This window comes from Furipterus horrens, unplaced genomic scaffold, assembly GCF_987537825.1.
Source record: "Furipterus horrens unplaced genomic scaffold, mFurHor1.1.pri manual_scaffold_11, whole genome shotgun sequence".
Taxonomy (NCBI): Eukaryota; Metazoa; Chordata; class Mammalia; order Chiroptera; family Furipteridae; genus Furipterus; species Furipterus horrens.
In genome coordinates this window covers 57,612,648-57,624,203 of record NW_028327181.1, presented here as the reverse complement: position 1 = coordinate 57,624,203, position 11,556 = coordinate 57,612,648, and the positions used below count along the sequence as shown (strand labels likewise).

Here is an 11,556-nt window from a genome sequence, read left to right as displayed (position 1 = left end):
TCAGTGTGTCCGTCTGTACCAGCACCCTTCGGGACCAGCCATTTAGGATAGGCTGTTTCTCTATAAGAGTCCTGTTTCCACCAGGACAGTGAGTGGCCGGGAGGGACCAGCACAGCTGGCCCGAGGGGACGGGTTGGCCCCACCAAGGGCCCCTGCTGTCCCTCCACTCCACGTCGCCAAGATGAGGCCCGCCCAGGCCCTGCTGGGTGCCGACAGGAGCGGGGATCCTATCCACCCTCAGAGGCTATGCTGCTCAGTCACTGATGACAACCACTGCCCCCCCCCAACTCTACCCTGGCCCCTTGGCCCTGCGGGCCTGGGAGGGGTCCGAGCAGTGGGAATGGGGCAAGAGCGAGGGGAGCAGCAGCCCTGAGGAGGCTGCAGGAAGTTAAGGCCCAAAGTCTTCTGAGGGGCCCAGGGAGCCACGGGACAGGCTCTCAGCCAGGGTGACTGTTTCCTGGGGGCATTTGGCAACCTCTGGAGACTTGCAGTGACATGGCTGCGGGTGCCACCAGCATCGGGTGGGTGGAGGCTAGGGATACTGCTAGGTATTCTACAGAGCACATGGCAGCCCCCAAAGAATCGTCTGGTCCAAAGTGTCAGTAGCGCTGAGGCTGAGAAACTGCACTAAAACAGGGAGGGGCAAGGGCAGACGCTCTGACAGCCGGGGTGGGACAGATGGGAGTGGGGCCCAGTGGGGAGGCTGCAAGGAGGGTTCGCAAAGGAAGCTGGCATCTGAGCAGGGCAGGGGTGGGCAGGGGCCCAGGGATGCTGACCGCTGAGAGGACAGCCCTGTGTCCAGAGCCTGGGGAGCACTGCCCCGACCTGGCCTCCCCACTCCCACCCAGCTGCCTGATGCCATGGGATCGGCCCTACTTACAAAAGAGACTAGGGCGGCCAGCAGCAGGATGCGCACCAGAAGGTCCTCGAACTGCTCCAGCACGAGCTCCCACAGGGACTTGCCTGGGAGAGGAACGCGGGGTGAGGCCTGGGCCCCTGGCCAGCTGACCTGCCTTCTCTCAGAGCTGGGACAGCCTCGGAGACCACCTCGCTACTCACTCCTCATCACTCAAAGAGGGAGAGCCTGAGGCCTTGAGAGGCATGGATGGGCGATGCTTGGGGGCTCAGTAGGGGCTCACTCTGTCAGGGAGGGGAGGACACATGTGACAGTGAAAGGCCCAAGGATGTCACCCGGTGGCCTTGCCGCCCGCCCAGGCACAAGCCTCACCTTCCTCAGTAGGGAGCTCTGCAGGAGCCAGCAGCCAGGGCAGCCATGAGGAGACAAGAGACAACTGAGTTATTGTGGCGCCTCGGAGGACCCCAGGCAGCCCCTCCCCCTGTGCCCAACTGTGCCCCATGGTGGTCTGGACGTGCCCCAAGGCTCTCTTAAGTCACAGACCAGATGGTCTGAGCCCAGATGCTTTGCACTCCCTCTGCCCCCCACCCCCCACCCCACTGTGGCTGAAGAAGGTCTGGTGCAGCCTGGCCCACCTTAGGACAAGACCAGGGCCAGGGCAGCGTGTCCAGACCCTCCAGTCTAGCCCTCCCCAGAGCACAGAGGGGAAATTGAACAGCCTGGATAAGGGACCAAGAGGTCACACAAAAGTTGGTAGCAGCTCTTTCTCAGATGGCTGCCCAGTCCTGTTCAATGTCCCCTACCTCCGCCCCCACCCCTCAGATTCTGAACACCGGCTGGGCTGCCTATGAGCCGTCGGCTCTTCCAGGACCGCCAGGATGAGGTCCGCAGCACAGCCAGCCCCTGAACCCCACATGGCCCGGGCGCTTCCCCTGGATGTGAGCACAGCAGCCGGCATCCCAGGCAGCGAGGAGCCTTGCCCGGCTTGGTTCCCAGAGGCCCAGCCTAACCACGCCCTGCCTCCTCCAAGGCCAGGGGTCTGGGCATCACTCAGGTGCTTGTTCAGACTCTGAGGCCCCATTTCCAGGCTGGTTTTCTCTTCCTCCCACTCCTCCTCGACACAGGTCCTTGCACCGTCCACCGGTTTTTGGCTTGAGCACCCGCCAGCCAGCCAGCCATTGTTTCCCGTGGGAGCCGTCCCCCAGACCACCTGCTGGGAAGGTCTGGGGTCTGCACCTGGGCACTGCACCGTGGAGAGTGGCAAGCAGCCCACTGGGCTGCAGGAATCCAGGAGGGAAACACATAAACTAAAAATACACTTTCTAGCATTTTCGCCAAAGTCCTATTTTAGGCAACGGCTGACATTTTCCGTGGAAAATGTAATCTCCAGTGTCCTGCGTTGAGATTAAAATCAAACAGACTTTTTCCTTCTGATCTATTTAGCTGAGTGAACAGGAAAGGCGGGGGGAAGGCCAGCCCTGGTTTCTGGGCCCATTCTCCGATGGAGTAGGGTCCTTTAGAGGGGGGTCCCAGCGGTGCCCCAGCCACGGCACACAACAGTGCCGACCTCAGGGCACACATCAGCCTGCTTCTGCCCCTCACCTCTGCGAGTATCTTCGAGGTTCCTGACCAAAGAGAGTTTATCTGTAAGTCTCACATGAGCCCCTCCTGCTGTCTCCCTCACCCGTGCCTCCTCAGTAACATGGCATCTAGGCCGCCATATCCCTTGGGGCATTTTTTTCTGGGCAGGGGCAAGGCCTGGGGTTGGGAAGCCCGTAATGAGGCAACACACCAGCTCTAGTCCCCCTCCCTGCCTCTCAAGTTCTTTCTCTACCCTCCCCCGTGGGTCCCCCCTTCTGCTCTCTGACCCACAAGCTGCCCCAGGACCCACATTCTGGTAGTCATTAAGTTGTTTCCGAGTAACACTTGGTTCAATGTCATTCTGTTGTAACGTCGATGAGATGCCACAGGAACTTAATTCTTTTTTCTATTAATTGGCCTCTGGTGAACTTTGCTGTCGTTCTGCATTGTCTTGCCAGTGTCAAGAACCCATCAACGTTAGGGGAGAACTAACCAGACCTCTGATTCTCCCCCCTTGTAGGCACATAATAGGACAACACTTCCTGACCCCTGTGTGACATGTGAAAAGAAGGACCTGTGTCAGTTCCAGGCTGTCACACTGAACTGCTGCGATGACAGAAGGAAGGGTCCTATAGCTGTGCTGTCCCCTACAGTGGCCACCAGCCGCACATAGCTTTTGAGCCCTGGGCATGTGGCTGGTCTGAATGAGTAGCTAAATTTTACATTTTACCTAATTTTCATTCATTTATATTTAAATAGCCACAGGAGGCTAGTGGCTGCCATGTTGGACAGTGCAGATCAGGAGTTCTTGTCTGCTCTTGTCTGCTCTTTGAGCCTGAGTCACAGAGTGTGGGAGACACAGAGTGCCCCGATGACCTGCCAGGGACATACCTACATGCAGAGGGAGAGATAAATGCCTTCTACTGTTTAAGCCATTGAGATCTGGGGGTTGTTATAGCAGCATGGCCTAGCTGATCCTGACTGATTCCCCCTTGCTCCCCAAACCTTGCTTCTACCACAAGGCTTCCCTTCTACCCCCACGCACTGTCCCTGGGGAAGCTTAGCCAGCCATGAGGTCACAGCAGACACCTGCCCACCCTGCACATGCACATACATGTGCTTCTGTCCTGCCTGAGCAGCTGGCTCCCTGTGGGGCTCTGAGCCTCATGTGGAAGATGGGGGCCCACCCTACCCTGAAGGACCGCTGTGAAGATTATCATTACTATTAATAGGAGCCCCATTTACTGAGCACCTACTATGCACCAAGCAGTGTGCTGGAGACTTTACATCCATTATCTCCAAAGATAAACGGGAAGCACTGTATGCTGAGCACATGAGGAGGCGCTCTGTGATCAGGTACAGCAGAACTACCAGGGCTGAGTGTGCCAGATACCATGCTGATTCCTGGTGTGCATTACTCCTTTGTGATTCTCAAACAACCCAAGGAAGAGGATACGATGATTATTGCCATTTTACAGAGTAGACAACTGAAGCCCAGAGAGGTTGGGTGACTAGCTCATGGTCACGCAGCAGAGAAGTGGAAGTGGGAAGAAGGGTTTTGAGCTCAGGCAATCTGGCTCTCAACCCCTGCTCAAGACCTCCTGCACTAACACCTAGACTGTCCTGCCTTCGCACCCTGGTCCCTCTACCTGAAAAAACTTGGTGTTCCGTGCCCTGATTGTTGGGCTGGAAGCTCTCATCCCACCAACTGGCTCATGCCCCTATTGTGGCCCCAGAGCCACCAGCCAAAATTGTCCCTATCCAAAAGCTCTGCTATCCTCACAAGGGCTGTTTGGGGCTTACTAGGCCCTGCCAGCTCAGTCCTGGTCTGCTTCAAATCCCAATCCTGCCAACACCCTAGAAGACCGAGTCTCCTCTCACATGACCGAGTCCCAGGCTATGGAGCGCCCTCCCAGCCCCTCCCCAGGCATCCCTGCAAGATGCTGGTTCTCCCTCTTATCCGACTAGGCTGCACAGAGGAAGGTGGAAGGGCTGAGCCAGCTGCCCTTGAAATGGTGGCACTGAGCCCTCAGCAGCACCAGATGCCCATCTGTTAAACTGGGGGAGCGCTGCACCCTGCCCACCTCTTGAAGGCAGCAACAGGAGGTGCTCCTCCCTCCCAGGGCCCATGCAGGGGCACACAGCCGCCATGGTCCTTCTGGATCAGTAGACCTCTCACTAAGGGCCTCTCCCAGCTGACCTCCGCTCTGGACACTGTTACCAAACTGAGAGGGCCCAAGCCCATGAATGCCTGATGTGGGGCTGGCCTGTGTGGGGGGTCTGGGAGTTAGCTTGTGGGTGCTAGGGGGGGGCCAAAGAGGATGTAATCAAAGAAGCTTAATGGCTTAAAGCAGGACTCTGGTCCAGAGGGCTTGAGTTCAAATCTTCTTCTGTCTCTTGATAGTTCTGTGACCCCCCCCCCTGTGCAAAATGGGGATAATCATAGTAGCTACCTCAAAAGGGAGGTGTGAAGACTAAATGGCATGCCATGCATAAGACACTTAGAATATACACAGCACACTCAATAAACATGCTCAATAAACATTAGGCATAATAGTAGTTAATTAGAATATAGCTCCATGACAATAAGACTTCGTTAAGTGCAATGTCCCTAGGACCTGGAACAATTCATAGGTGCTCAATAAACATCTATAGATGGTCCTGGTCAGCCGGCTCAGTTGGTTGGAGCATCATCCTGTGCACCAAAAGGTTGCGAGTTTGATTTCCAGTCAGAGCACATACCTAGGTTGCAGGTTCGATCCCCGATTGCGGCACATATGGGAAGCAACCGATTGATGTTTCTCTTTCACATTTATGTTTTTCTCTCTCTCTCCCTGCCTCTCTCTCTAAAATCAATAAACACACCCTTGGGTGAGGATCAGTAAAAAAAAAAATCTATACATGAATGACCCCGTCTCTGCCTGGCTCTCCCTGGCCTGCAAAATAAAGACCAACCTTAGCATGGCTTTCAAGGCCTTCCTAGAGCTGTCCCAGACTGCCCTTCCAGAATCACTCCTGTATCTTAGACATACATACATCCATCTGCCAACCAAGCAAGACACCTCAGGATTGCCACCAACTCCCCTGGTTTTTCCCCTCCTTGACTTTGCTGGGCCAATCCTCCTGTGCAGGACACCCTTCCACATTGCCCCATCTAAACCCCAGACTCCCAGGAAGGCTTCCAGGGGAAAAGCCCCCTCCTCTGATCACCTGCCCTGCTCTTACCAGTCATCAGCATGGGGGTCGCCCCACCTGACTGGGGTGCCTCTGGGGAACAGAGGAGCTGAGTCACCCATGGGTCCATATCAAGCTTTCCAGAATTGTTGACTCAGTCGCCCAGAGCCCAGGAGGAAGGTGGGTACAGAGCCAGGGCTGCCCCCAGGCTCCACCACCACCTGCTCCCCTAATTCCCCCTCCCTCAATTCCTTCCTTCTCACAACATTGGAAACTGGTATTTCAGCTTCTAAATGTCAGTCCCAGCTGGGAGAGGCTGGTGCTCACCAAGGTCTTCCTCAAAGGTAAATTTACAAAGCAATTAAATTGTCACTTGCAGAATAAGGAAGAGGCCCTAGCTGCGCAGCCCCGCCCAGCCCACCTGTCCTGCCCAGGTCTCCAGGGCCCACCTAGAGTGGACAACCTGGCCCCGCGCTGCAGGGGGCCTTGGGGAGCGTGCAGGCTCTACAGGGCCCACCGCCTGCCTGGCTGATTTGGTACTAAACACCTCCTGCGAAGGCTTTGCTCAGCGTTTGTGCACCAGCTGTCCCGTGGGCAGGCCTGGCCCTGCCTCATGAAGTTCCTGGTGCACTGGGATGGGGGTCTGGGGCGCGGGCCTGGTGCTGTCCCCGAGAGAGGATGCTAAGTTTGCCCAACAAGGGCATGCAAAGCAGGGTGAAGCCTGAAAGACCTGAAGCTTCCAAATCCCTGCAGATAAGCCACGTCCCCTCAGGACCACGCATCCTGTCATAACTGCAAGGCCCTGAGGGGGTCTCAGGGACCCTCCTCTGCTCTACTGAGGACAGGGAGGCCAAGGAGGGGCAAGTCTGCCTGAGGCTGGCAACTCAGATCTCCCCTTCTCCTTCCTGCTTGGCCCCGCTCCACTTGGCCTAGTTTCTGTGGGCTTCCCAAGAATTCCAGTGGCCACGTGGGGCCTGTGCTAAGGGCAGGAGATAAGACCACAGCTGACACAGCTGGCGGGAATCTAAATCAGGACCATCCCTCCCACCTGGCAGCCCTGGGGCCTGATCATCCACAGAACAAATAGCTGCGTGAGGCCCAGAAAGTTGGCTCCAGCCCCCATCACAGCCCCTCCCCCTGCTCCCCTGAAAAGAGACCACCCCTGGAGACCTCCCGGGATCTCACCTGCTCTCACATCACTGGGCTTTCCAGGGCCCTTGGGTGTTGGCCCCTTAGCAGGACATGCCCTACCCAGTCCTGACTCCTGCCTTGGCTCACATCCAGCAAAGGTGACGGGCAGCCTGTTCACAGACATAAGGAAATCAAATGGCTCCTAAATATATGAAAAAATGCTCAGCCTGACTTGGAAGCAGAGAAATGTCAAGTAACTATGAGCAGACACCCTTCTATCAGATTGGCACAGATTAAAATGTCCAATAACGCTCTGTCTTGGTGAGGTGGCGGGAAAGAGGCCGGTCAATGGGTGCAGCTTGATGGAGAACTATTTAGCAACAGCTGTCAAAAGTTAAAATACACACGCCCTTTGCCCCAGCAAGTCCGCTTCTAGGAATTTATCCTTTGGTGATATTAGCAGGTGTGTGAAAAAGCACAGGGTCAAGGATATGCTCTACAGCACGTGTGATCGCAGAGGCTGCGCACAACCCGAGCACCCATCAAAAGCCGGGGTGAAGACCAGCTGGAGCAGCCATGGGATGAAGCCCTGCAGAGCCACTGGGAAGCCCAAGGAAGCTCTACATGGCACCACCTCCAACAGGAACTGTCACACGGGAAGCAGGGGCGTAACAGCACTAGCAACCCACTCTTACGTGTAAAAAAGATCACAGATCCAGATCCAGATGTGCACATGCGCAGAGTATCTCAGGAAGCAGACATGAGACACAGGGACACCGGGAGACTGTGGTTGGGGCGGGACTGGAGGCTACTGTGTATCCGTTCCCCATTGAGTGTTGTCCTGCATGCACACTTTTATTCAAAAAATAAATGTAAAGGATGTAGAGGGACCCCTCCCCTGGGGAAGCTGGTCCTGGGCACCTCTGGGACCTGCTCTGAGGTAGGAGGGCAGGATTCCCCAACCGCTGTCTCCTGCTGGCAGAATTTGCAAACTTCAGGACTTAAGCAAATGACTTCCTTGTGGTTTCCAGTGCTAACGACCTTGCAGGTGCATAGATTCCTGGGGTTGCGGGGGGGGGGGGGGCACTAGTCCCTGGGGTGCTCCCCTCCACCTGCAGTTCAGGTCCACTCCACCACCCAGCTTCTGGGCCAAAGCCACGCCCAGGCTCTTCTGCTACAAAGAGGGATGGTTTGGTGTATACAGACACTCACGACACTATGACATGGGTCCTGTTGTAGCCTCACTTATGATGAAGAAACCGGGGCACAGAGAAGCAAAGTCTTACCCAGGATCACACAGCTATGAAGGGGGCAGAGCGGGGTCCAACCTCCATCAGCCCTACCCTAGAGGCTGTGCTGGCAGAGACCGCAGGGCACCCATGCTTCCTCGCAGGCAGGGGCTGGGCAGGGAAAGCACAAGGCGGGCAGGGGGAGCTGGCTTCCCTCTCCTCACATGACCACCCCAGAGCCCTGGAATGCTTCCTGAAGAAAAGCCATCAGGGACCTGAGAGAAGAGCCCTCTGGGGCTCCACAGGGGCTGAGGGCAAAGCCGGAATAGCTCTGCCTAACTGACCCCAAGTCCTAGCACAGGCACCACCGACTCCATGGTCCCAGAGCCTGTAGCAACTGCGACTCCCTTGTACAAATGGGGGAAGCAAGGCCCAGAGGAGGACAGGCACCCAGTAGCAGCTCCATCACTTGCTCTGTGACCTTGAGCAAGCTGCCTAACCTCCGGGTGCCTCAGTTATCTCCTCTGTAAAATGGGGACGACAACCGTTGTTTTGGGGAAGAAATAAGAGACGAAAAGTGCTAAGAACCGTGCCTGGCACATAGCAAGTGCTCAATGAACATTAGCTTTTATTACTACTACTATGAAAGCACAGAGAAACCAGGGGAGCCATCAATGGTCCCCCAAGTTTTCCTAATGCACATACCCTGATGCACCCCCCATGCACATCCAGCTCTGCGGGCCTACACCACACCAACATCCTGATCCATCACCCCACACAGATGCTCGCTCAGTGGCCCGGGCACCTTGCTCAGAGAAAAGAGCATGGGCAGAACCAGGGACTCCCTCCTTCCCAGTCAGCCCCCCTTCCACTGGACCAACAAAAACATGGGGGCCAGGAAGGAGAGGGGTGTTGGACAGGGTCATACAGGACCGAATCTGTGTGATTCTAGAGGCAGAACCAAGGGCCAGGCCTCCAGTCTCCCGTGGGAATCAGGACTCCCAAGCCAGAGGCCACAGTGGCACAGGAGGGGCCGTGGACCCCCAGACCGGCTGCCCTGACCCTCACTTCCCACCCAGGGTCCGGGAACAGGCCCTGCTTCCCTGCTGTCTTGCAGCAATGACACCCTCCCTGCCAAGTCACTAATGGGGGATATTAAATAATATTTATCTCCCTAGTTCCTCCCACAGCGCAACTAAATATAGCAACTAATTTTTTTGAAGAAGGATTTCTGCTCCAGAAAGATAATATTTATATAAGAGGTGGTTTTTATAAACCAATACAAAACCCAAAGCTCCCCTTCTGACAGCTTTTCCTCATTTTCAGCCAGTTGGGAGCTGTGAGACCTCAGGCCAGAGCACCTTCCCCTCTGGCTGGCTGGGAACCCTGAAAGGTCGAGGCCCCAAGTCTGAAAGGACGCAAGTACAAGCTGCACTTGGAAGATGGAGGGGACATTTCTCTCTGGACCCTAATACTCTGCGGGCGGACGAAGGGAGTGAAAAGTCCTGCCTGGAAGCCACTTGGGGAGGGGACCTCTACACCTTCCACCCTCACAAGGCCTCCAGCTGGGCTAGGGACCCATCTGCGCAGTACCTGGCCCTAGCTGTGTCTTCTGGCAGATGGAGAATCCCACACTCCTTTGAAGAGGAGTGAGAAACAATACTTCTCCCACCCAGACCACGACAGCGTGGAGGCTCCCTCTTGCCCAGGGATGGGCGGGCACTGCTCTGGGTCACCCAGGAGTGAAAGGCCTCCCCGGCAACTCCCTGAGTGAGACCTTTAATCTGCCACCCCCAGGGGGGTGGATCTCTCGCCACAGCAGTTCAAAGCCCCTACCGGCTCTGACACCCGCCTGCCACATCCGCCTCGGGTTGCAGAAAGAGGAAGACCTGGGGGTGGGGGGTGGGGGCACCAAGGCTGCCAGCTGACAAGCCGCACCTTCTGGGAGTTTTATTGAGTCCTCGGGGGAGACCGTGGGGACAGCTGGGAGGCAGGGCCTCAGGGTCCTTGGCTGGCCCCTCGCCAGCCGACCTCAGGGTGTGCACCTGCACGATGGGGATCCGTCCGCGGTGGTGTGGGCCAAGGCTTGCAAGAGTGGATGGGGCCGGGTTGGAGATGGGAAGTCTGGAAGGGCTGTACAGGTCCCTGGGGCTGGAGGGAGGAGAACGCGGAGGGGGAGCCTGGCGTCCGGCTTCCGAACCCGGAACCCGCCCACCCCACCACCCGCCGCGAAGGTGGCCGCGCCGCCTCGCCGGGTGCCCCAAGAACATCTGCAGAGGTTTCCGGAGCCCTTGCTTCCTGCTCGCCCGCGGGGGCCCGAGAGCTGGGGGTGAGGGCGCCGCTCTGCGGCCGCGATGCAGGGGGGAGAGAGAGACTTAGGTGCGCGCGGTCCCCGATGGCCCGGCCCAGCCCGCGCTCTCACCGTTGGGGCCGTAGCGCTCCCGCGCGCTGGTCACCTGCGCCGGGCTCAGGCCGCCCTCGGCAGTCACCGAGAAGTGGCGCAGCACGTCGGCGGCGGAGAGCAGGTGCGCCGTCTCCATGCCGCCCGCCCGGCCTTCTGCGCCGTCGGCACCGTCGAGGCTGCCTCTACGAGGGGCTACTGCGCGTGGCGTTGGGGGCTCGGGCCCGGGAGGGCGCCGCGCCAGGCCATGTCCGTGCTGGGATCTTCCCCGACGGCAGTGACAGCGGCTGCCAAGGCCAGCACCAGGATGCTGCTCTCCGGGCTCCCTCCCCGGGGCGGGGCGGCGCGGGGCCCGCCCCCGCACTCACATCCCTTCCGGCCGCCCTCGGAGCCCGCCGCCCCGCCCCCGCAGCGCCCCGGGGCGCAGAGGCCAGGCCACTGGCCATTCTGCAGAAGAGGGAACTGAGGGTCCTGGCGGTGAGCGCGCCCAGCGTGGGGAAGCCAAGTCCGGCGGGACCTTGACGCCTGTGCACAGAGCTCCGAGCGCCTCCAAGGGCCAAGAGCCGGGCGGGCTTGGGAGCAGGGGGTCTCTGAACTACCTTCTTTTGAGCCCTCCCGGGTCCTAGGAGATTACAAAATGGAGTTGTCCATAGAGGCGTTTGCCAGCCCCAACTCGAATTCTGCATACCCTAAGTTTAGAGGGAACACAGAAGGCCTGTGAATAGCCTGTCTCCTCCGGAGGAGACGACCTGATGTTTTCTTCTCTTGATATTTGTGCTTTCTTCATTCTTTTCCAAATGTCCAGTGATGAATGCTTATTCCTCATACGAGCAGAACTTCTAACAACCAACCAGTATATAACCAAGTAACACAGTCTTGTTACCTTAGACCCACACCCTCACCCCAGCAGGAAATGTAACTGCCGGGTTGGGGGTGGGGCTCCCTAGAGGCCTGGAGGGGTAGAGTGGAGGCCTCTGGCCAGGATCCCCAGGGAGAGTGGCCCTGGCCCTATGGAAGGGAGGGCCATAGCAACCCCCTTCAGTGGTCCCTGAGCACCAGCGGCTTTTGGGGTGCCAGAGGCAGATCAAGGAAGCAAGCTGTGGGGAGGCAGAACCACTCACCCCGCCAATAGGAGGGGCAAAGAGAACATTCTGCTTGGCACCCCTTCCAGCTTCAGAAACGCA

General features: G+C 57.6%; 1 protein-coding gene across 1 annotated transcript in view; it reads right to left on the bottom strand.

The window, feature by feature from the left end:
- Positions 1 to 10,687, bottom strand: part of ATP2A3 (ATPase sarcoplasmic/endoplasmic reticulum Ca2+ transporting 3) — a 31,564-nt gene extending 20,877 nt beyond the window's left edge. The window contains exons 1-3 of the mRNA XM_090292828.1: positions 10,394 to 10,687; positions 1,229 to 1,246; positions 881 to 963 (exon numbers count right to left, since the gene is read on the bottom strand). Coding sequence (XP_090148954.1) covers positions 881 to 963; positions 1,229 to 1,246; positions 10,394 to 10,511 — 219 coding nt within the window. The 5' untranslated portion in view covers positions 10,512 to 10,687. The remainder of the gene's footprint in view (positions 1 to 880; positions 964 to 1,228; positions 1,247 to 10,393) is intronic.
- Positions 10,688 to 11,556: the final 869 nt, after the last annotated feature.